The following is a 27,011-nucleotide window of genomic DNA, read 5'->3' as shown; positions in this document are numbered from 1 at the left end:
AAAGCAAATACAAAAAACGAATATTTTGGCACTCTCTCAGTAGCACTTTCTGAATATAAAGAATTAAATATAAAATAAACGCTACTGTATATGGTGCTAGCATACGATTGAAAAAATACTGAGCTTTTTTTTTTGTTTTTTACCCATTTTGATGGAAAATATTGATTTAAAAAAAGAATATTAAATATTGGCCAAAAAATATTATATTTATTGGCTTTTTAAATACTAAAATTCCATTTACGGGGAATTGTAACAAAATGATCGTAATACTTTCGGATTAAATTCTATATACGTAAGAATAGCGACAGACGCAATTGACTTTTTTTTATTGACAATTGGTCACGTCCAAGAAGTTAGCAGTGTATGTTTTTTTAAAAAAGAAAATTTGTTCAAAGAAAAAGAATAATCCTCTTTTATAATGAAAATCTTACATAAATTGTCATTTTTTTGTAAATTAGAGAATTTTTTGGTGAAGTTGAAGAAAAACATTTTTACTTTTTGCAAACTTTGAAAATTTTAGTTTTTATCGGATAACTTTAAAAAGTTTTTATATTATTTTTTCAAATTTTTTAAATTTAGAAATTTTAGTATACAAAGTACTTAACAAATATAAAATAACGATTTTTTTATAGAAAATTGTGCTAGTTAATAACAAATTTATACTAAATAACGATTTTTAATAGCAAATTATACTAGTCAATTTTTGAATCAAAATTATTAAATTTTCCTAGAATTTTTCGAAAATAGTTCTTTCTGAAAATGACAATTTTTAATAACAAATTTCACTATTTTTTAAAAGAAATTTGAATAATTTTTACTGAAATTTACTTTGGTTGTAGTAAAATTTATGAAAATTTATAAAACAAAAGTGTTGTAAACTTGTAACAAAAAATTTCGATTCAAAATTTAGAATAAATGTTTACTTTTTGCAAAATCTAAAAAATCTTTTTATTAAACTAAAAATGTTTTTTAATTAAAAACTGATTCTTTAATTTTTTTTACTTTGTTTTTATTTAAAAATTTTAATTAAATAAAAAAAATTTTTATTTTTTTATGTAAACTAAATTTTTTTTATAGTTTGCAAAAAGTAGAAATTTTTTCTCAACAATTTTTCTAAATTATAAATCAAAATTTTTTTATAGAAGTTAACAATTATGAAATAATTATTTTTAATAGCAAATTTTACCAGTTATAATTTTTTTATAAAAAATAAAAATTAGTAAATATTTTTACTCTTTATATGTAGCGCATGTTTGTTATTAAAAAATGTTATTTCCAGAGTAGATATTTCTTTATCTGATGTAAATTTTTCGAATTTTTATAAGAAAATTTTCTTCGTAAATATCAAAAGCTTTTTCTGAAAATAATAATTTTTAATAGTAATAATTTTACTGAACGTTACGTCAGAAGTAGTAAAATAAAATTCATGGAATATTTTATAATAAAAGGAGCGTTATAACACAAATTTTGATTCAAAATTGAAAAAAATTGCAGACTACAGTAAAATATAATAAAACACCTAAAATCATACTTTTGAAATTTTTGGAACCGGAGAAAACGTTCACTGCTAACTTCTTTTTTATGAGACTGAAGTCTGTAGCATTTTTAAAAAACGATAATAAAACATAATGAAACGATATTTATTATTTTGTCTTCAAAAATTATTTTTTCATAACTGTCCTCTAAGAAAAAATTAATGTCTTAAAAATTTGGGCTCATCAAAAATTAAAGATGAATTAACTGGAAACAAATTCTTTCAAAGTTTTCGTTCGGACTTGAACTATTCATTCTTGTTGGACGTCATTCGTTCATTGTATTATACAGAAAAAAGAAAATATTAATTTTAGATCTCTTTTAAATTCAGCATCCTTAAGGCCTTAAAATACACTGAGAAAAAAAACTATTGGCCCAATAGCGCCAATGCTATTGAATTACATTTTTTTGAAGCAATAATTTCTGTATTGAATTAAGAAAATGAAGTGTTGCGATTTTTTTAAAATAAAATGTAGTTGAATTAATAAATAGTATTTACAGTTTGTATAGATGTGTATTTTTTTCTCAGTGTGAGATTTTTTTTCGACTGTGGTAGTAAATTGAGAATTTTTTTCGGCAAAAATAAATATTGAAGACACTTACGCTGACACCAGTAACGAGAATGTCATTCCGACAGTTTTCAGCAGTGTCATGAGTGCAACGATGCGCATCAACACACCAATCGCAGGGGAAACTCGACGAGACACATTGTGTGCATGAAGTGTGTGTACTGCAGTCAAAAAAGGTGAAATTAGTTGCCACCAGGTCGGGACCATTGGTCATTCTCACGGATAGTCTCGCGGTGAAATGATGTTGACCTTCGGGAATTGATGGCAGAAGGTCAGTCCTTGGGGTTGTACAATTCACTCCATAGGATTTCCTGGTAGCATTCGTAATCAATGTCTTGTCAAGGGCGGAGAATGCGCACAAAAATTGTCCCGCTAACGTTGGTAAATTCTCAATGACAAGCTCAAGTGTTCTTGCCGTTGTTCTTTGCAATTGTTCGGGTGTAACTGTTGTTATTGTTGTGCAACGTCCACTCTTGTACGATATCCAATAGAGTGGATCCTTGGCAGCGTCCTGACAATCGCTACGTAAATTGCACTTATTTTCCAATGAGCACCAACCGCAATATGGATCCTTGGCGCCAAGACATTCCCAACAGGTCTTGTAGACTGAGCATTCCTGGACCTTCACCTTTGATACCTTCTTCTCTGTCAGAACGTAGAGGTGCATCAATTGTGAGTCAAAGAGCAAGTCAGAGTTCACTGCTTTGTCGACGTCAATCTCGAGGTCACCGTACTCAAGGGCCACCGACGAACTCTCCACCACGACCTGCAAAAAAAAAAGAAGAGAAAAATTTAAAATCGAATTCAAAAAAGAGTTTCTTTTTCAACATTCAGTGCTAATTTCCACTGTCAATCAATTAGAATTTACAATTACACACTATTTTTGGTATTTGTCACTCAACGCGCCTTTAAATCGAAAATCAATCACACGGGACCTGCTTCAGGATAGCCACAAAAATTTTAATTTGTTTTTTCCAGGCTATCCCCTGACTTCCAGATTGAATTTAGATGAATAATTCTTCGGAATTTTAAATACTTTTCGAAACTTCAATTATTAAACAAAATTTTTAATTAAAACTTCAAAGGAACTTCAATTATAAAAATATTTCATTTAAAACTTTAATTGATAACGAAATTAGTCACTGTCTCAAACTTCTCTTGATTTTCAAAAATTTTAATAATTAATACAATTAGCTTAAAAAAAATTCTATTATTTTTAATAAAACTTTTAAGAAATTTCAATTATTTCGAAACAATTCAATTACTTGTTTGTAAAAATTAAAATTAATTAAATACTTGTTTGCTTTAAAAAATAGAACTAAAATAATTTAGATGAATAATTCTTCGGAATTTTAAATAAAAATTATCAAAACTTCAATTATTAAAGAAAACTTTTAATTTAAATTTAAAACTTCGAAGGTTCATCAAAATTAGTTACTGTGTCAGACTATTCTCGATTTTCAAAAATTTCAATAATCAATACAATTAGAATAAAAAATTTAATTATTTTAAATAAAATTTCAGGAAAATTTTGAATTATTTCAAAACAACAAAATTACTTATTTTTAAAAATGTAATAAACATTAAAAAATAAAACTAAAATATTTTAAAAACCTAATTCTTTGGGATTTTAAATAAAAATTTTTCGAAACTTTTAAATTTTTAAAAGGAATTTAAAATTTGAATAGGATATTTTTAATATAATTGAAGAAAATTTCAATTTCTTGATTATAAACACAATCAAATATCTTTAAAAAATGTAATTAAATATTATAAAAACTTAATCCTATAGAATTTTGAATAAAAATTTTTTCTTCAATTTTTAAACTGTATTTTTAATTTAAATTTAAAACTTCAAAGAGAGTTGAATTATAAATGAAGATAATATTTATTAACAAATATTTAATTTAAAACTTTAAGGGATAACAAATGTATAATTATTGTGTCAAAACTTATTTCAGTTTTCAACAATAAAATTCGCTTAAAAAAATCAATTTTTCAAAAATAAAATATCGGGAAATTCCAATTATTTAAAAGTAAATCAATTACTCGTTTCTCAAAATTAAATAAGCTTTTAAAAATATAACTGAAATAATTTAGAAGACTAATTTTTCGGAATTAGTAAAATTTTTCGAATCTTTAATTTTAAAATTATTTTTTAATATAATATTTGTAATATTATTTTAGGAAATTTCAATTATTTCAAAAAACATTCAAATACTTGTTTATAAAATATCAAATATCTTTAAAAAATATAAATTAAATTTTTCGAAACTTTAATTTTTAAACTAAATTTTAAATTTAAAACTTCAAAGGTAGTTCAATTATAAATAAAGATATTATTTAGAAACAAATATTTTATTTGAAACTTTAAGAGATAACGAATTTAGTTATTGTATTAAACTTATTTCGAATTTCAAAATTTTTTAGTAAATTCGCTTAAAAAATTCAATTACGAATCAAAATTCAGTAAGCTTTAAAAAATAAAAACTTTTTTGAAATTTCAATTTTGAAAGGAAAATTTAAATTCTAATCTGTTTAAAATGAATTAAAAATTAATAAAAATTGTTATTGTGACACATTTTGAAATTAAATTATTTTAGATGAAATTTTGATTCTTTAATGCTGCTTTTACACCAATAAACAAATGATTATATACGATTGCGACTTTTTTGTAAAGTTAAAAAATTTTGCATTTATTTGAAAAAAATTTACGTTTATAGTTGGAAAATTTGTGACCTTTCGTTTCGTGTAAAAAAACTTTTTTTCCAAAGTTTTGTTGTTTTTTTTTCATTATCAGACATAAATCGATGTTTTGCATTCTTGGATAATTTATAGATAGTATAAATTATCGTATAAGAAATACCCATAATGCCTAAGCGAAATACCTGAAAACTCTTCAAAGATCGCAAAATACCAGAAAATTCTCAAATTCCCGGAGGTCTTTAAAATCTTCTCAAATTGAAACTGTTATCTTTTGTTACATGTTACATTGTAATTGAACATTCTTTCATTGCACTCGAGTCGAAAAAAATCATTTATTTATTGAAGTAATAATATATAAAAAAAAATAATAATATTAATTTTTTTTATTTTGGCTTTAAATTCAAATTATTTGAGGGCAACTTTAGGAAAACCGAAAATTTGAAAATATTTAAATTTCATTTCGATTTTAAGTTCTCCAACTACATTTCCAATGAAAATAAAAAAAAAATTTTAAAAAAATGATAAAATACAAAAAAAATCCCGAGATTAACTTTATCGTTTTCAGGCACAAAATAAATTTTTACATTTCGTATTTTCAATTTGACTTCTTTTTTCTTTTTGAAACGTGATAAAATTTCATATTTTATGAAAAAAAAACCACAAGAAGATTATGTTTTTTTTTTATTTTTTCGGAGGATTGTGAAACGAATTGGAGAATTGAAAAAATGATAGAATTTTAGCACGTTTCATTTGAAGGAAAAACGTGTCATTTGAAATGTTTAATTCATAAAATTGAAATATTTCATTTTTTTTATTTTATTATCATCATCGTGTTTTTTTTTTTTTTTTTTTCGCTAACCTAGGATGCTCTGAATTTAATCGAAAAATAGCAGCATATCCTGTCTTCCATAGAGATCTCTGAGTTGACTCCAGGATATGTGCGACTTGGTCCGGAATGCTTTTCGGAATTTCTAGATGCATTCTTCGACAGAAAGCGTCGCACGATCAGATGAAACTGAATTTCGCCATTTACTGTGTATACATATTCGGAGATTTTCCGTCCAGGTTTTCGATATATGCAATACGAACCATGACGATAATGCAATATATATATATATATATATATATATATATGAGAAACGCTTGGGAAGATGAAATTTTCTCCTTTTTTTCTTTTTTTTTTGATAAATTACTTGATTTAGAAATTGAAAATTGCATTTCATAATAATTTCTTTATTTTCGAAAAAAAATTTTGAAAATTGCTTTTTCTGTAAATTATTAATTATGTAATTAAAAATAAAGAAAGTTGCAAATATGCCTAAAAAATTTTTAATTTAACAAGTTTTTCAATTATAAAAGTTGTTAAAATTAAAAGGTTTTTGAATTGAAGAAACTTTTTGAACCACAAAAGTTCTTTAAGTAAACAATTTTTTAATTAAAAAATTGTTGAATCGAACAGTTTTTGAATTACAAAAGTTCTTTATAAGTAAACAATTTTGTAATTAAAAAGTTTGAACTGAACATTAAATTTCTTTATTAAAATACAAAGTAACAAAAATATCGTCGTTTATTTGAACGTTAAGGCTGAAGTCCGTAACGCTTTTAAAAACGATTAGTTATTATTAATCTATTATTTATTACTATTAATATTTTAATATAGTGTTTACTATTTACTATTTTTTACTATAAAAAATGAGTAATTATCAATTAATTTAAATTTGGAGAAAATAAATTAAAAAAATGAAAGTAAAAAAAGAAAAGGAGGCGAAAAAATGATTCGAATCAATAAAAATATGAGATCGGTATTTATCATATGCAAACAATAGTCGTAATTTTAAAGTGAAAATTAGAGTCAAGGTGTTAAAAGTTTTGAAAGCTGAATGTATATAATATATATATATATATATATTCCATGGGGAGATTAATGCATCCTGATCTTGACCTTCCTCTATACTGTTATACTATAACGATGTTCATTTTGCTCCTTTTCTACACGTATATATAGTTATATACATAAACCAAGTTTTATCGCCAATTCATATACACATACAATTTCTTTCATACACACGTATTTACGATATTTAAAAATTTAAACAGCCAAGCGAACAATCGCTTGAGTAACTAACGCGGCTCGACCGTGACCGAGCAAGAATTGTGTAAATTAATAGAGCCATTTCATGCCACGAGGAAAATTAACGAAAAAAAAACAAAGAAAGTCTACTTGCATTCTGTTTACTTTATTAAGCAACTTCTCAGTTGAAAATTTTCATTCAAAAACCGTTTAATTCAAAAATTCTTTAATTCAATCACTTTTTTTTATTATGAAAGTTTTTTTACTTTAATTTTTGTAATTTAAAAACTTCTTAACTCAAAAGCTTTTTAATTTGAAAACTTTTTAATTCAAAAGCTGTTTAATTCAATAACTGTTCGATTCAAACTTTTTAATTAAAAAATTGTTTATAGAACTTTTGTTATTCGAAAACCTTTTTTAATTCAAAAGCTGTTTACTTCAACAATTTTTGTAATTCAGAAACTTTTTAATTCAAAACATTTTTAATTCAAAAAATTAATTTAATTCAAAAATTAATTCAAGTAAAATTTTATTCAAAAACTTTTTTAATCAGAAATTTTTTAATACAACAATTGTTGTTATTCGAAAATTATTATTCAAAAATTCTGTTTTAAAAAATTGTATAATTTACCTAATAATATTTGTAATTAAACAACTTTTTAACTCATAAGCAATTTAATTCAGTGGCTTTTTAATTCAAAAACTGAAAAATTTTAAATAATTTTTATTCGAAAATTTTTTTATTCTGAAATTTTTTAATACAAAGACTGATAAATTCTCAAAATAATTTTTATTATGAAATTTTTTAATTAAAAAACTTAGTAATTCCGAAACTTGTAAATTTAAAATCTCTTTTTTTCACAATAGTTTTTATTCAAAAACCATTTTGATTCAATAACTTTTTTTATTTCAAATTTGTTTACTATAACAATTTTTGTAATTCAAAAACCTTTTTCAATTCTAAAGGTTTTTAATTTAAAAACTTTAATTTAGAAATTTTTTTATTTAGTAACTTTTGAATTAAAGAATTGTTTACTTCAACAATTTTTGTAATACAGAAACTTTTTAATACAAAACTTTAAATAAATAAATAAATAAATAATTCTATTCAAACTTTTTAATTAAAAAATTATTTTCTTGAAAAACTTTTGCAATTCAAAAGTCAATTTTAATTCACAAGCTTTTTAGTTCAACAATTTTTGGAATTCAAAAACTTTTTAATTTACCTATTTTTATAATTCAAACCCTTTCTAATTGAGAAATTTTTTATTTCTAAACTTTGAATTAAAAAGTTGTTTACTGTGAATACACTTGTAATGCTAAAAATTATTAATTCCAAAGCCTTTTAATTTACCAACTTTTATGATTTAAAAACTTTAATTTAGAAATTTTTTACTTTGTAACTTTTGAATAAAAATATTGTGCACTTTAACAATTTTTGTAAAACAAAAACTTTTTTATTTAAGCTGTTTAATTATAAAATTGTTTACTTATAAAACTTTTTCATTCAATATTTATTAATTTAAAAACTGTTCGATTCAAAAACTTTTCAATTAAGAAATTTTTTATTTCTAAACTTTCAAATTAAAAAATTGTTGACTTCATCAATTTTTGTAATTCAAAAATCTCTTAAGGGGATGTCAAAGTTGATTGGATTTTTACATTGAGCTTCAATGGAAAAATCACATCTACTTTGACCCTTAATTTAAAAAACTCTTGAATCAAAAAATTTTTGACTCAACATACTTTTAATTTAATAATTTTTTACTTCCAAACCTTCGAATTATAAAATTTTTACTTTTTCAATTTTTGTAATTTAAGAACTTTTTAATTCAAAAGCTTTTTAATGCAAAAAATTTTGAATAGATAAATTTAAATTTTCTGATTTAAATTTTTGTTGAAAACACTAAAAAAATTTAATTTTGGAGAAATTACAAATAATTTCAGAAATTCAATTATTTACAAAAAAAAAATAAAATTCTTCTTATAAAATTTAACTATATTCAAAATTTGAAAAAAATCTTTTAAAAATCCTAATTATCTTTTTAAATAATAAAATTCTTCTCCAAAGTTCAATTATTTTCATAAATGTCAAAAAAATTCTTGTCCTAATTTCAATTATTTTCAAAAATAAAATGCATTTTTCTAATTTCAATGATTTTCAATATCTACTATTTTATTAAAATTTCCCAAAAAGAATTCAATTATTTAAAACAAATTTTAATAAAATTGTATTTGCAAGCATTTAATTATTTTCATAAATAATAAAAATTTCACAGGAATTCAATTATTATTTTCATAAAAATTAATTTAAAATTCTAGAAAATAATAATTGAATTAAAATGATAAAAATAATTTTGATGAAGTTAGAGTAACAATATTCTTATGATATAAAATAATGATTTTATCTCTCGGTCATCTTTAATTATTATAAAACATGAAGATGTCGATTGCTCCGAGTCGAAGACTGGGAGTGATCGATTTCTTTATGTTTTCTAATAATTAAATTCAATATTAATTGAATATTCCAACCATAAATTTCCAGTTTCATTTCGAAAGTTCTGAACTTAAACATGTGTATCGAATTCAGTAGTAATTATAGATTAAAGCAAAAAACAAAAACAGTTTTTGAATTAATTTTGGTCAAATTCAAATTTGGCGAGTGTGAAATCTCGAGAGAGAGAGAATAAATATAAAACATTTATTTTCAAAATGACAGAAGAGTGAAGTAATTAGCAGTTAAAGAGCGTTTCACACTCTCCTTTTATCAAGATAGAAAAATGGTTATAAACAGCAGTTTATAAAACAATCGATCACGTTTTGTCGATGGCGTCGCTGATAATAATTAAATTAGTTTTTATAAACCGAGAGAGTAAAAGAGAGAAAATATGTTTTAGGCGTTTTCGAAGGTGTGGAGTTATTTAGAAGAAGAAAAGAAAAAAAGAAATAAAATGAAATGAAAAAAATTTCCCATTTCCATTGTCTGTTGCATTTTAATTATGGGACTTTGGTGGTGTATCTTGGAGTGATCGGATATAAAGGCGAGGCCTCGACGGAAATGTTCTCGTTCAGCCTTGCCCACGATTCAAACACACAAATACACACACGTTGAGAAAAGCCGTCTTGCCCTGAGCAATATTCGACTTAGCTATATCTCTCGATCTCTAGGATAGAATAGAAACAACCCAATCGGCGTTTCGCGTCGACAGAATGTTAAACTGATTACGGCATAATATAACCGGTACTGTTCCCAGGAAAGTCGTCGCTTCCAACTTGGAAGTTGCTTCGCGAAAAGAGAGAGAGAGAGAGAGAGAGAGAGAGAGAGAGGAAGAAACGATGAAAATCGTGTGTGTGTGATTCCTAAGAAAACTGGATTTGCGAGTGTCATGATTTCAGAGGCGAGTTGAAAACAGTGCTGAAAGCTCGTAAAAAATGGAAGTGAGAAAAGTACAGTAAAAAGTTTCTTTCCGCCTTTTTTTTTTGCTTTTTTTTCGTTTTCATAAACACACATCACGTTTTAGTCAATTTTAAATGATTTACAGAACTGGGGGAGAAAATGTTTTCTTATTTCTTTTGTTATAAAAACAAATTTTAACAAAGTTTCTTATATGATCCATCATTTCTGAACGAAAAAAATTTTGAAACAAAAAGTTTGTTATTTTGATTAAATAAAAAAAATTTATTCTTAATTTTCCGCAAATTCTAAACTTTCAATTGAACGAAGTTTTTTTTCTGTTAAAATAGTTTTTAAGGTTTTTGTACAAAAAATATAATTAAAACAAGCGATATATATTCCTCGCAGCTAATGCTCACTCGTTTAGTTAAGAACTAATTTTTTTAGAATAGAAAATAATTTTTTTATAAAAAAATACCAGGTGTCACAGTTAATCCCTTTTTATATAATTTCCCCTTTGCCCTTTTTTATCATCTTAAATTAAGAAAAATACCTAAAATTATCCATTTTCTCCCGTTTTCTCCTTATTTTTAAGAAAAATTTATAAAAATTGTCATTTTTTGTAAGTTAGAAAAATTTTTAGTCTTCCTTGAAGAAAAAAATGTTTACTTTTCGCAAATTTTGAATAAATTTTACTTTTTTGAAACTTAAAGATCTTTCTACATTATTTCTCAGAGTCTTTATACTTCTAAATTTTTTCATAAAAAGTAACAAATATAAATCAACTTTTACTTCTGAGAAAAATCCATATAGTTTGGAATTTTTCACGAATAATTTGTCCAGAATAAATTTTACTAAATTCAAAATATATTTTAATAATTTTCAATTTTCAATAAAATTTACGACGAATATTATAAAATTTACTCTGTAAATAACGATTTTTAATATAAAAATACACTATTTTCGATGTTAATTTTTTTATATAAAAATTATTTAAATTTTCCTCGAACATTAAAATTAGCTATTAAAACTTATTTTTAAGTAAAGGTTCTATTTTTAAAGTAAATTTTTCTAATTTTTATTAAAAAAATTGTCTATGAAAAGTAAAAGTAATTTTGGAAATCATTTTTAATATTAAATTTTACTAATTTTAGAAGGAAAAGTTTTCCAAGGCCCAAGTTAATTTTACTAATTTTATTTCTGAAATTAACTTCGTATATATTAAAATTAATGGAATTTTAGAAAAAAAAAGTTAAAAAATGTTTAATTATTTAAAATTATTTTTTAAACAATGTTAAAACAAAAATAGCATTGTAATAAAAATTTTGATTAAAAATTTTAAAAAAGTTACAGACTTAGGAAAAAGATAAAAAAAATATCAATAATTAATAGAAAAAATTGAACAAAAAGAAGTAATTTAATTTTAAAAAGCTACTAAAAAGCTTTTAAAAATTTTAATAATTTTTATGCATTATCGTAATACCTACAATAATTTTTATTTATTTTGAAAATTCCTTTTTTTGGAAAATAAAATTCCCTTTTTACCTAATATTATATGGAAAAATCACTGTGATCCCTTAAATATAAATTTATAAAAATGACCTTTTCTGGAAAAAAATGTTCATTAGAAAAAAAGTATAAAAAATTAGAAAATAAAAATAAAAACTATTATATAAAGATTATTAAGTACTAAACATTGAAAACGAATTTTCTTTTAAGAATTTACAGAAATTTTTCTCAAATATTCTCAAATTGATGTCTAATTATATATTCATAAATTTTTTTTTAAGATAAAAAATTTTAATTTCCAATTTAAGTTTAAACGTGAACGTAATTTTATTTTGTCACCCTTTATTAAGCTAACATTTTTTTCAAAAAATTATTCACCGCTACTTTAAAGAAGAAAAAAGTGACTGATCATCAGAAATTTTTTGATTAGAAAAAAAAAGTTCCAGAGTGAAGTAGAAAATAAATAGTCGCTGATATATTCATAAAAACGAAACTTATGAGGTAATTATGAAAAATACATTTTTTTTTCTCCTCATTGAGGGAGAAAATAATTTACCTAAGGAATATAAAAACTGATTTAATTCCAGTGCATCAAGTAAATTGCTCATAAATTTTTAAGGGAATGGGTCCCAGGTGATTACATTAATACGAAAAGCGATTTTATAGTGTTTAAAGAGCAGTAAAATAATGAATATTTCGAAACAAATCGTTGTCTTTTTTCTAAAATAATTAAAAAGTATATGTAATTAAAAATCGAGTATAACAAGTATTTTTTATTTTTTATTAAAGTATTTTCTTTTTTTTTTGCTTTATTTTACGGGAATTTTTTTTTTTATTAGTATATATTTGTTAAAATGCGCTTGATTTTTTCACACACACACGCACAAGCACTCAGACTTTTACAATTATTAAAGTTTTGAATAGATGCACTGAATCGTTAAAACTTTCGAAAATATAATTCGGGAGCTATTTCACTCGAAACTTTTGCATGTTATAAGCTATTTAATTTATCGATATACATATTTCGACTGCTGTTAAACGAGATAAAATTGAAAAGTAAAATTGTTAATATGATTTCTGTTTTGAAGTGTTAACAAATTTTTTTTTACTATATAGAGAACAATTTATAGACTTCTACAACATTTCTATCGAATTTAATATTTTTATCACTAATTAAAAGAGGTATTTTATTATTATTATTAATTATTTATTAAAAAAAAAATAAGGAAAATTTATTATTTTCTTTTCCTCTCAGATGGAGGACAGACAATACGAGTGTCATAAATTTTCGTCAACAGAAATTCAAAAATAAAATTTCGTATATATATTTAATGTTTAAAAATAAAAAAAAATCTTGGTTAATGTTAATATTTAACAAGGATTCAACAGTCCGAATCATTTTCGGTCGGTTCTTGTTAGGAATACCCTTTAATGATTGGGTTTTCAAATCCAGGCAAGCAGTCAGCCATGCGGGAACGGTCGGTTGGGACGATTTCATTAAAAAGTATTTATACGAATTTTCCCTCATCAAAGGTTGCACGCGAATATAGTAGGCTCTCTGCTTGCTTCGGGAACGGTGCGTAATTAAATCGATTCGCTTCTGAAACGTTATAGACGGGGAGAGAGACAGAGAGAGGGGGGAGAGGGGGTTTTATATAAGAGGAGGCTGAAAAGGAACGGGGAGGGAAATCAAGTATAAGAGTAAAGAGGAATGGAATCGAGTCCTCGCTATCCTAATTAAACGAGACGGCATTTCGGAAATCAATTTGGTAGCTATCAAGAAAAAAAAGAGACAAAAAAAGAACTCCCGGGGAATAAAAAATTTTTAAATAAAAATTAAATCAAGAGAAGAGAATGGGAAGAAAAGAAAGAAAGGAGCAAAGCAGAAAAAAGAGACGAAAAAAGCAAATAGAAGAAAAGAACAAGAGGAGGAGGAAGAAAAGAAAGAACTAAACAGAGAAAAGAGAAGAAGAAAATAAAAAGTAAGAAAAAAAGAAAAGGAGAAAGAAAGAAGAAGAAAAAAAAACAAAAGAAAAAAAAACCGAAAAAGGGAGGAGAAAAGAAAAAAACAAGAAAACAAAAGAAGTAAACGAAAAAAGTAAAGAACTAATCAGAAGAAGGAATCAAAAAAAGAAACAAGAAATCAAACAGACAGAAAAAAGAGGAAAACAAAAAAGAGAAGAACAAAAAAAGGAGGAAGAAATTAAAGAAGAAAAGTAGAAGAGAAAAGAGAACAGAAGAAGGAAACAATCAAAAGAAAAGCTTAAAACAGAAAAAAGAAGAACAAAAAAAGAATAAAAGAAATGAAAAAATAAAGAAAGAACAAAACAAAATGGAAAAATATCAAAAGGAGGAGAAATTGAAGAAAAAAGAATAGAAAAAAGTGCCAAAGAATTAAAGAACGAAATAAAAAAAAGGATAAAAAAGGATAAAGAAAGGAAAAAAGAAGCAAAAAAGAAAGACAAAGAAAGAAGCAAATAAACAAAATAACCAATCAAAAAAATAAGGAATCAAAGAAAGAAAGAAAAAAAGAGGAAAGCAAAAAAAGGGGGAAAAACAAGAGAAGGAAGAAAAAAATAAAAGAGAAAAAATGAAACAATCAAAAGAAAAGAACAATATAAAAAAAAGAAGAAGAAAAGAATAAAAGAACAAAAAAAATAAAAAACAGAAGAAAGAAAGAACAAAACAAAATGTAAAAAAGCAAAAGAAGGAGGAAATGAAGGAGAAAGAATAGAAGAAATAGAAAAAAAACAAGAAAAAGGGGAAAAAAGAACAAACAAACAAAGGAAATTACAAAACCCAAAGAGGAAGAAAAACAAAGAAAGAAATATGAAAAATAGAAGAAAAAAGAAAGAAAATAAACAAAACAAAAAAAAGAGGAAATAGAAAAATAGTAAAACAAAAAAAAAAGAGAAAATAAGAAATAAAAAAATAGTAAAACAAAAAAAAGAGAAAATCAAAACAAAAGGGGGAAGAAATGAAACATGAAAAGTATAAGAAAAGTAGATATAAACAAAGCAAAAAAAGAAAAGAAACAAACAAAAAATATCAAAACAGAATAAAAAGAAAAAAAGAGGAAGAAAAGAAGAAAAAAGCAAAAACAAGAAGAAAATAACAAAAAAAAATAAAAGAACGAAACAAAGAAAGATAGGAATAAAACAAAAGGACAAAAAGAAAAGAAAAAAAATAAGAAAAATAAAGAAGAGTTAAAGAAGAAACAATCAAAAGAAATAACAAAACAAAAGGAGGAAGAAAAGCAAGAAAGGAAACAAAAAATAGAAAAAAATTAACAAAAAATAGCAAAACAGAAAAAAGAGAAAATCAAAATAGAAGGTGGAGGAAAAGAAAGAAATAAAGTAGCAAAAAAAGAAATAATCATAAAAATGTCATGACATAAAAAAATAAAGGAAAAATAGAAAAAAGTAAAGAGAAATAACAAAATGAAAAAATAGCAAAAGGAGGAGGAAAAGAAGAAAAAATAGAACAGAATAAAGCAAAAAAGAGAAGAAAATAACAAGAATATAAAAGAATTAATTAAAAAAGGAAAGAACAAAACAAGATTTTGAAGAATAGTATAAGAAAGAAAACAAAAAAAAAAGAAGAAAAAAAAGAAAGAAAGAAAACAAATCAAAAAATAGATAAGAACAAAACAAAAGGTGAAAAAAACGAAAAAAAATAAAGAAATGAAAAGAAAGAAAAAAATAAACAAACTAAACACTAAAAAGAAAGAAAAAACAAAAATAAAGAAAAGAACAACACAAAACAACAAGAAAAAAACTCAAAAAAGTACAAAAATAACGGAAAGCAACAAAAACAATAACTTGCACACATTGCAGAGTGAGTCTACTAGAAGCAGTTCGCAATTTTCTCGTTCGGCCAATTAATTTTACCGCTCTCATTCTTTGCAACGTCGTCCCTCTTTTAAAGACTTCGAGGTACCAATGCCAGTGTGGTGAAAAAGAAAACGAAAAGATTGTCGAGTGCGAGTGAGTAATACAAACTCTGTAGCAAAGCGAAATGAAAGAGAGAGAAAAAAAAATCAGAGTGACTACCTACTACCACCAAGAGGCGACTTGGATCGAATTAAATCGTAGCTTCTAATCCACTTAGATTTGGAACAGGAGAACGTGCAATGAGAGAAAAAAGGGATGAATGAAAATGAATAGAGAAAGATTGGAGGGAAAAAAAGATGAAGTAAGGACCAAAAACGGCTAATAATGTTTTCCTCGATAATGAACTCAATTCAAGTCTTCAAAAAAAAAGAAGAAGAAGAATTGGCAAAAAATAAGTAACTTGATTTTTCATTAAATTTCCCCAAAGGAAATGAAATTTGGGATATTTGAATTTCTTCCTTTCGTTATCGTAATTGTTTATCTGTAACTCTAAATCTTTACGATCATATTTAGTTCGCTGATTATGATTTTAGGTTCTTAAAAATGGAGATCAATTTTTTCATCACCATTTTTTTAGTTCTTTTCTTTTTTATTTTAGAAGAAAGTCAGTCACAGTGAAAAAAAAATTCATTCAAATAACCGATTTTTTTTGTTATCAAATAAATATTTACTTGAATCAAATAATTTGTAAGTAAATTCAATTTAAATATTTTCCTCTTAATTATAAATATTACTGCATTGTATGTTTATTAATTATCATACAATATTGTAAATATTGTGAGTGAATGTAGAGGGAGGATGATACCGTTTTATTGGATGAAAAGGAAAAAAGTAAATGTTTTATCCACGTTTGGATCTGGATTCACGTTAGGTTTTCTTACTCCACTTTAAACTTCCTGATGGGCAAGAGCAACATCCCTTCGAGAGCGAGAGGCTCTTTTTCCCGTCTACTATAAGTCACCGAGTTGCAGGAAGCCATTTTACTTTCGACTTGACTTTAAGTATTTTGCGACACGCGTGCGTGACTGGATCAACTATTCTCATATACAACTATATATACACATCTATAGGATAAATGCTCCTATAGATCCTTGCTTAGTATTACTTTACTTCGAAATAAGTTATATATCTCAACATCTCAAGAGGGGAATTTATATTCTTTGGAAATTGTCATTGAAAAATTAATTACACTTCTCGGACTCATTGTTGATATTTTTTGACACTTTTTTCACCACACATGCACACATCCTTAGAAAAACTGTCTAATTATTGAGGTTTTTTTTTTAAAACAGCAAATTAATGTGAATTAAAAATTGAAATCTATTTATAATAATTGTCAGACTTTCTAGATTCAATTTTTGACCATAAATAAAATTATAGAATTACGAACATCTTGAGATTCAATATGGAGTTATTGCTTTCACCTGCGAACGCGAAGGTCACCGCTAGACGGCAGTTCAGTTGATAAAATCAGATTCCTCGCCACCTAGTGGCGATCTTGGCGTTCTCAAGTGGAGAAATTAAACCATTTTATCAAAAAAATTTTTTCAGTTACAAAAATCTTACTGTGAAAATAATTTAATTTTTCCTTCAGTAAGAACTTTGATCAAATTTTTAATTTCCTAAATTCAAATTAAAAAATTTTTATTTGTATTTGTAATTGAATCCTCCTTGAGCTTTAAAAGAAAATTATTGACAAAATTGTTTTGTTTGCCTCAAAAACTATTAAATTACGACAAATTCTAATACTAAATCTTCAATTTTTTTCTATTTCTGACAAGAATGAATTTTTTAATATATTATTTAATTATTTCAAAAGTTTGAACCCAATTATCTTCATAAATAAAAAAACTCTTCACTGAAATTTAATTATTTTTAGGAATTTTAATAAAATTCTTTGCAATATTCAAATATTTTCATAAATAACAATATTTTTCATAAGAATTCAATTATTTTAAAAAGTAATAAAATTCTTCAAAGAAATTCAATTATTTTAAAAAATTTTAACGAATTTCTCGTCAAAAATTCAATTATCTTTATAAATAGCAAATTTTTTTGACAAAAATTCAATTATTTTCAAAAATTTAAATAAAATTCTTTGCAAAATTTCAATTATTTTCAAAACTTTTTCACAATTCAATAATTTTCAATATTGACTATTTTCATAAAGTTTATCAAAAAATTTAATTGCTGAAAAAATTTTTGATACAATTCTACGAAAACATTCAAATATTTTCTTAAATAATAAAATTTTATTTAGGAATTCAATTACTTTCATCGCAGAATTTCAAATATTTTTAATACAATTTTAAGTAAATTACTCGAAAAATGTAATTATTCTAACAAATGTTATTAAAACTTGATGATAGAATTCAATTTTAAGAAACATTCAATTATTCTATAAAATAATTGCAAAATTCCATTATTTTCATAAATAACTTTTAATTCATCGCAGAAAATCAATTATTTAAAAAAATTTTTAAGTAATTTTGCAAAAGAATTCAATTATCTTGATAAACAACAAAATTCTTCCTATAAAATCACTTATTTTAAGGAATTAAAATAAAATAATAATTTTTTTTTCAAAATTCAATTATTTTGATAAATATCAAAATTCATCACAAGAATTCAATTCTTTTGAAAAGTAATAAAATACTTTGCAAAAATTAAATTATTTTCAAAATTTGTTTAAAAATTCTCGCCAAGAGTTGAATTATCTTTATAAATAGATAGCGAAATTCTTCTCAAGAATTCAATTATTGTCGAAAATTTTTATAAAATTCTTGTCAAATTTTCAATTATTAAAACAAAAATTTTAATAAAATTCTTCAAAAGGTTTTTAAATATTTTCCAAAATTGTTATAAAATTCTTTAATATAATAAATTTCAGTAAAATTTTAATTATTTTCAAAAGTTTTTCGCAATTCAATGATTTTCAATATTTATTATTTTCACAAAATTCAATTATTGAAAAAATTTTTTGATACAATTCTACGAACACATTTAATTATTTTCTTAAATAATAAAATTTAATTACTTTCATCGTAGAATTTCAAATATTTTCAATACAGTTTTAAGTAAATTTCCCGAAAAATGTAATTATTCTAACAAATGTTATCAAAACTTGACGATAGAATTCAATTTTAAGAAACATTCAATTATTCAATAAAATAATAAAATTTGTTGCAGCTGACAATAAGTAGTTTTTACTGTTTTTTAGTGAAATTCCACTGTTGAATTAAAGAAAACTCGTCCACTGAATTGAAATCAGTGAAACTTTCACTGATTCAAAGTTAGAGTGTGAAAAAAATTTTATTTTATTTTTATGAAAATTATTGAATTCGCTTCTGCAAAAAATATAATTACAATTGTATTGAAAATAATTAAATTATTATAAAGAATTTTATCTAAATTTCAGAAAATAGCTAAATAATAATAATTAATAAAAGTCCATTTTTTAATATTTAAAATCTAAACTTATTCAAGAATTTAATTTAATATTTGAAAACAAAAAATTTTGTAATTCGCATAATAATAATAATAATAATAATAATTATTATTATTATTTGAATACCGCATTTTGCGTGTTCGTGTGAGTAACATTTGCTAATTAATAATACAATTAATAAATAAATTGTAAATAATAATAATATAAATTAGTAACAAATTAATTGTTCTTTTTGGTCGTATACATTGTTTATTAGAGTGAAAAATAAACGAAAATTTGTTCGAAAATTGCAGTATATTTAAAATAGATGAGAAAATTAAAATGACGTGAGATGGAAAAAAATGTGCAAATAGGTTTGGGCATATAGGTGGAATACGTATTTCAGAGTATATCCTCACACACATATATATAGAGGTGTTTAATGCACATAGGAAGCAATTAGGTATAGCGATCGGTACGACATAATAGCGTAACCTTATTTATATTCCGGATTTCCAATAATGCAATTCATTAGTCTCGAAATGGGGTTTGCTGGTAGAAACAATAGCCTGTCTCCAGAGGACTCTCGCTCTTTCTCTATCAATTCTGCTTTCAATCTTTTACTCCTTGTCTCGAAATCTTTTCTTTTTCTTTAGTTTTCTCTACCTTTCGCTCCATTTTGCTATATATACAGTTTCACAGTTTTTCTTCTCTATCTTTACGAAAGTTCCACCCCCGCCCAATTGGCGTTACTTGCCCCTCTTTTATACCCATTAGCCATTACTCTTTAGAGTCTCCTCTACGACTTTATATATACATATATAAATATATACAAACACACACACACAAACAAAGTCGGCAATGTACTAAGGGTGAAAGGGTATTTGAAAAGGGGTTGAATATATAGGTGTAGTAAATGTGTGGAGGTTCAAGGAAGACTGGTGGGGTCATTTCTACAAGTATCGATTGCCACCAGAAGATTTACGATTAAATACCAAAGCCTACGCATGTTTCCCGTCAACTGTCGAGTAGCCGACATTTATTCTAGGATGGCAATAGTTTTTTTTTTTTTTTTTTTTTTTTCCTCTTGTTTCCACGAACCGCAAGGTCGCAGAAGATTAAATTCCGATCTCTTTTATACGCGGCTTCAGTATCTCTGGATTTCGAAAAACTTACCAAGATCGAATAAAAATCAAAAGGGGGGAGAGGTTGGGGGAACTTGAAACTCGACGGGACATGACATTTTTTTCACAAGAATAATAATTACACAAAGTTGTGCTAAAACTTTTATAAAGAAGAATTCCAGTATAGGAAAAATTTATATATTTTCAGGGTTGCCACAAAAACTTAACTTTAATTTTCCCTGATTACCAGACAGAATTTTTACTTTTTAACTGACCCTAAAGAATATTCTGATTCACTCTCAAAATTATTAGATACTCAAAAAAATGTGATTATATTTTAAAATAAATATTTAATCTTATTATTTTTCCATAGAAGTTAACATTTTCAAACATTTCTAATTCAAACCTTTTGAAATTCAACAGTTTATAATAATTAAAAATAACCCAGTTTTAAAATTATTATTTTATATAATGGGGTCATACACAAACTACGTAAGGCTTTAAGGGGGGAGGGGGGGTCAAGTTAAATCTTACGAACAGCAGAAAAAATGGCGCTAATGTATAGAAAATGTCTTACGATGGGGGGAGGGGGGGTCAAAATTTCTGAAAATATGCCTTACGTAGTTTGTGTACGGCCCCTAAAAGTATTGTTACTCTGACTTCATCGAAATTATTTTCATAATGTAAATTCAATTATTACTATTTTCAAGAATTTTTAACTAAAATTTTTCTTTAAATCAATTATTTTTAATAATGTTTTAAATAGTTCTTTGAGAATTTTCAAATTCATTTGTTTACAATTTAATTTTACGAAGTTTTGATTATACGGAAATCGGAAATTCTTCAATTAAATATTTTGAAAATAAAAACTTCAAATAATTTTTAAAAAAATTCAATTAAACTTTTTTAAAAAAATTATTTCTACAGAATTGTTAGTTAAAAGTACGAATAATTCAAATTATCAAATATTTTAATTTGAAACCTTTTCAAAATTCAATTATTTCTAAAAATTCACGCTATAATGCTTTCAAACAAAAATGAATAATTTATTAAATAGTTGAATGTTTCTTAAAATTGAATTTTTATGAAGAATTTTATTAACAACTTTTGAAAATAATTCATTTCTTTTAAAGAATTTAATTAAAATTTTACTGAAATTTATTGAATTAAAGAATTTTATCACAATTTTTAGAAATAATTGAAAACTTTTGAAGAATTTTATTAAAATTTTTAAAAATAATTGAATTATTAAATAATTATTAAATAATTTAATTTAAATAATAATTTATGAAAACAATTGCATTTATGCGAAGAATTTTATTAAATTTTGTTTGAATATAATTGAAATTTTGCTCAGAAGTTTATTACAATTTTTGGAAATAATTGACTTCTGGAGAAAAATTTTGCTGCCTAATTTATAAAAATAACTTAATTCTTAACAAGAATTTTTCAAAAATTTCGAAAATAATTTAATTTCTCCAAAGTATTTTATTACTTTTCAAAAAATTGAATTCTTGTGATAAATTTTGATTTATCAAAATAATTGAACTTTGAAAAAGAATTTCATTTAAGTTCCTTAAAATAATTGATTCCATTTAGAAAAATTTTGTTGTTAACCAAGATAATTGAATTTTATTGCAGAATTACTTAAAAATTTTTGAAATAATTTATTTTCTGCGTCGAGTTAAAAATTATTTATGAAAATAATTGAATTGTATGAGTTAAAAAAATTATTGCATTTTTTAAAACATAAATAATTATCTTTTAATTTAAATTAAAAAAATATGCAAAGTTATTCAATATAAGATAATTTCTAAATTCTTGTTTTGAAAAAATATTATTACTAAACATTTTCTTTAAATTTGAATTAGTAAAAATTAGTAAAAATAATAATAATAATAATAAATAATATTATTTTTTATTTTTTATTTACTTTTATTATTATTAATAACTATTAATATATTTATTACTCAAGTTATTTATTATTAATATTATCTTTGTGAAAGGATTTCCGGAAGTGACTTCCGAGAAGCTTCCGGAGATGGTTTCCGGAAAAAACCCAGTAACCACTTTTGGAAGTTTTCCGGATGTCACTTCCGGAAATCCTTCCGCACGGGTATTATTACCTCAAACATTAAAACTATTTCATTTCTGCATATGCCGAATAACAAACGATATTATTACTAACTAAACGATATTAATTTATTATCTCAATATTAATTAATTTCTTTTATTTATTATTTTAATTTATTGCAAATAAATTCATCATAGATATCGAATAATAAATAATAATAATAATATTCAGAATTTATTATGTCGATATTAATTGTTTATTAAATCAATATTAATTATTTACTAAATTAACATTAATAATTTTAATTTATCAAATATTCACAAATGGGTAAAGAAAACAATAAATTTTAGTAAATATAAAATATAAAATTTACAATAAATTTTAGTTTATAATTATCGTCAAGAATCATCCACAAAGTACGGAGTCTTGTTTTGGAGATTGAACCCCCCTCCCTCCTGTAGCAAATAGCTTGACCCCTCTTGACCTCTTTACCTTGAAGTGCAACGTAGTTTAGGAATGACGCTTAATTGCAACTACAATTGTGTGCAGCTGACAACAGTTTGTGATGTTGATAATAATCATAAAATAATTGTAAGTGACTTGACAATTTATAAATAAAAAATTTAGAATTTTCTAAAAGAAGTAATTAAAACTAATTAATTGTAGCAACCAATTGTCAATGTTGTCAATTATTAATAATTTTATAATTTATTAATTAAAATTATCAATTAAAATAATTTGACAATTTACAGTTAAAAGAAATTTAGAATTTCCTGAAAGTACAAATAATTAAAACTGCAATTGATTGTAGCTTCAAATTAATTATAATGATAGTTACAAATAAAATTACAACTGCCTATAATTACAAATAGAAACTACATTTGATTTTAGCAACAAATTGTTTATAATGATAATTATAAAGGAAAAAAAAATTATAAGTTTCTATAATAATTAGTAATTAATAATAATAATTTTTAGTAGTACCTACTTCACTAATTCAAATTTAGAAAGTTTATTGTATTTTTGCTTCTTCTACTTTTTTCGCAATACAGATGCAAACTATGAATACACGAAAGTTTAGTCAACAATATTTAACTTCATATAAAAGGAAACATGGAACTCTAATAACATCTCGAGGAGAAAATTTTTATAAAGTTCAGAATCTTTTCCTAAACTTTCATGCATATTTTTCACAATTTAAAGTCCATTTTTTCTGCACGAATATTTTCGCCACTAAGAATTTTCCCTGAAAATCACAATTTAGCTCCTGTCTTTCTCTATATATACGTTCTTTGTCTTTATCTATAAAGAGCAAGAGAAGGAGAGAAATTGTTAATAAATTTCCCAAGATTTTCTCAATTTACAGTAAGAAGGAAAAGAAAAGAGAGAGAGAGACACTCAATAGGAAAGAGAGAAAAGGAGAAGGAGGAAAAAAATATTGGAGAGTAATTGAATTCTATTTGGTGGAAATGGAAATTCAGTGTTAGAGATATTGAATAGAGGAAAAAGAAAGGATGCAGAGGAGCAAAAAAAGAAGAAAAAAAATAGAAAGAAGAGGCAAGTTGAAATAGAATGTTATTGGAATAATCCATGATTCCTTTATTGTACTGCGCGCGTTCAAGGGTCAAATAGACAAGTTTGCCATTTGCCATGGTTCTAAATGCCACTTGAGAATACTTCCTAGCTTGTAACTTGCTTTCCAATCTATAAATATATCGATAGTCCGTTTCACGGTCGATTGCAGTTGTACATGCGGAGTTCCTCTGTGTCTCTCTCTCTCTCTCTCTCTTTCTCTCCATTATATGCCCTTGCTTTAATTAGCTAATTAAGATTCAAATGAAAATTATTTGTGTATATTTACTTTTTCTTTTAGGTAAAACAATAACGATAAAAATAGCCTTTGATTTTCTTTCCGACTTTTACACTTATTTGCGGCTGATAAGTCGTTGTTCACTGGAAGCTGTATAAATACCCCGGCTATATACATATATAAAAGATAATGCACACACTACTCTTGTGAATCCCCGGTAAAATGAATGTGTCTAATCATGTATGACTTAATCCACTTTAATGTCAGTTTTAGAAGCCAGCGTGATGCTGATGCGAAAATTTTCAATTAAAATTTTCATTCGCATCAAATATTATGGGGTTTATGTGGAAATTCGAAAATTCATAAATTTCAGTTTTTGATGGCTTTAAGATTTAATTTTGAATATTCCTTTTAGCAAAACAAAAAAAGAAGTATGGAAAACAGTGGTTGACAAATTTTTAAACTCTCCTCGTCGAAATATTTTCTTTGAAAATTATCTATTGCTTCCTCATAAAGGAAGCCTTATAGTGATGTCGATTTCCGAATTTTTTAGAACCAATTATTTTTACAAATTTTCAAGTGTAGTATATATAATTCGTCGAGAGGAACAAATGTCCGGATGTATGTGTGTGTGTGTGTGTGTGTGTGTGTGTGTGTGTGTGTGTGTGTGTGTATGTGTGTATGTCACCGATTCTTGTGGACAAATTTTCTCTTACCTGTCTTGACGGATTTTGATAAAATTTTGTAGGTGTATTACGGTCACGAATACCAAAAATCAGACAAAAGGATTTTCAAAAATATCTAAAAGAAAAATTTTTTTTCAACAATTTTTTAATTTTTGAAAAAATAATTTTTGGATTTTTTGAAGTAACTTTTTTCTATATTAAAATTTTTATTAATTCTTATCAAAATTGCATTCCTGACATAAAAACGAATCGATTCATGTATATAAAGTATATATTTTATCAAAATGTATAGAATTAATAAATATTTTAAATTTTCACAAAAAATTGAAATTTTGTATTTTTTGACATTTTATCTTAACACTTTAAAATAATTATTCTAAAATAAAAAATTAAACAATTGGTATATATTATATTGAGGAAGCTTAATGATCATGAAATGAACAACTTTTTTTATCTATTATTATCTACTAAATAAAAAAGACATGGAGTGGAAAGGTCGAATGTATCGAAAAGTATCGAAGTAAAGAATGGGCAATGAGAATGTAAAATCTTAATAGAAGGGTGTTTTTAAAATTGTTTATACATGTGAAGGTGGCGCTGCAGTCGTATGTTATTTAAAAAGAGCGCGAATATATAAATTTTATTTTTGTTAAGAGAAAGTACTCATAATAAATCTTATTTTGCATTGTCGAAAAAAACGTCAACATTTCAAATATAAATAAGCAAATTATTAACTGAAAAAATTTGAATATTATTATTAATGAAATAATGGACTTGGACAATGGACATATAAAAACTAGCACCGTAGACGGCCGCTTGCGGCCGTCGGAGGAGCTAGTCTACTAAATAATAATCTTCGTATTTTATTTTTTCATTAATTCTGTCTGTCCACATTTTGTTTATTATATGCTTTTTTCTATAACAAATTTCTTTTGATTGATCTAAATTATAAAAGTTTGTCTCTTTTTTTATTTATAAAAATATTAAATAAAATTGTTAATTGTTAAAAAATTATGATTAAGAAATAGAAAGTTTTTTTTAAAAATAAAGTAAAAAATTGTTTATAAATTCTATTTGTCAATTTCAAATTTTAATTGAAATTAAAACTTTTAAAATTTTTAGAAAATGAAGGAAAAAATTTTACTTAAAAAAAAATTCTGTTACATTTATTTAGAATGTTCTTTTAAATTATTCAAAAACATCAATAACTTCTTTTTTAAATAAATATTTAATTCCTATTATTTTTCCACAGTAATTAAGATTTTTAAAAATTTCAAATTCAAACATTTTTGAAATTAAATAATTTATAATAATTAAAGATGACCGAGTTATAAAATCATTTTTCTATATTATAAGAAAAATGTTACTGTAAGTACCTAACTTGTACAAAATTATTTTTATCATTTTTATTCAATTATTATTTTATAGAATTTTTAATTATTTTCTATTAAAATAATGGAATTATTGCGAAGAAATTTATAAAAAATTTGTAAATAATTGAATTCCTGTGAAAATTTTATTATTTATGAAAATATTTAAATGTTCACGTACAATTTTATTAAATTTTTTTTAAATAATAAAAAAAAAAAATTTTCAATAAATAATAATTAAAACGATTATTCGATTGATTTAAGTATTTTTTTGCTTTAAAGAATAATTATTATGATTAAAAATGATTTTTGTGTCTCATTGCAAATAAAAAAAACTACAAATAAAATAATTGTCGAAACGTTAAAATTGTGTTTTTATTATTTTAATATTTGACTTGGAGGATTGATAAATTTCTTGATATTTTATACAAATAAAATAAAATTTTTTAAAATAATTCAAATTATTTTCAAAAAATTTCTGAATCATTTTTCTCGCTAAAGAATTAAATTATTTTCCCAAATTATGAAATTCTTCGCTGAAATCCAATTATTTTCATTATCTACTATTTTAATAAAATTTTACAGAAGAATTCCATTATTTAAAAAAAAATTGAATAAAATTCTTTCCAAAAACTTCAATTATTTTCATAAATAATAACATTTTCACAGATTTTCAATTATTTAGAATATTTTCTAAAATTTTTTGAAAATTTTCAATAAATTCCTCAAAAAATTGATTTAAAAATGAATTTCAGTTATAATTTTAGATAACAATTAAATAATATTATTTAAAATTTTTTTTATAAAATTCTTTGCAAAAAATCAATTATTTCCATAAATATTAA

General features: G+C 24.0%; 1 protein-coding gene across 3 annotated transcripts in view; it reads right to left on the bottom strand.

Moving 5' to 3' along the window:
* LOC122497586 (plexin-A4) overlaps positions 1–27,011 on the bottom strand; it is a 476,001-nt gene that overhangs the window by 18,878 nt on the left and 430,112 nt on the right. For all 3 annotated transcript variants that reach the window (XM_043604805.1, XM_043604803.1, XM_043604804.1), the window contains exon 7: positions 2,137–2,868. In XM_043604805.1, coding sequence (XP_043460740.1) covers positions 2,137–2,868 — 732 coding nt within the window. The remainder of the gene's footprint in view (positions 1–2,136; positions 2,869–27,011) is intronic.

The sequence above is a fragment of the Leptopilina heterotoma genome, unplaced genomic scaffold, assembly GCF_015476425.1.
Source record: "Leptopilina heterotoma isolate Lh14 unplaced genomic scaffold, ASM1547642v1 Lhet_134, whole genome shotgun sequence".
NCBI classification, from domain to species: domain Eukaryota; kingdom Metazoa; phylum Arthropoda; class Insecta; order Hymenoptera; family Figitidae; genus Leptopilina; species Leptopilina heterotoma.
This window is presented reverse-complemented; position numbering and strand designations above follow the sequence as displayed.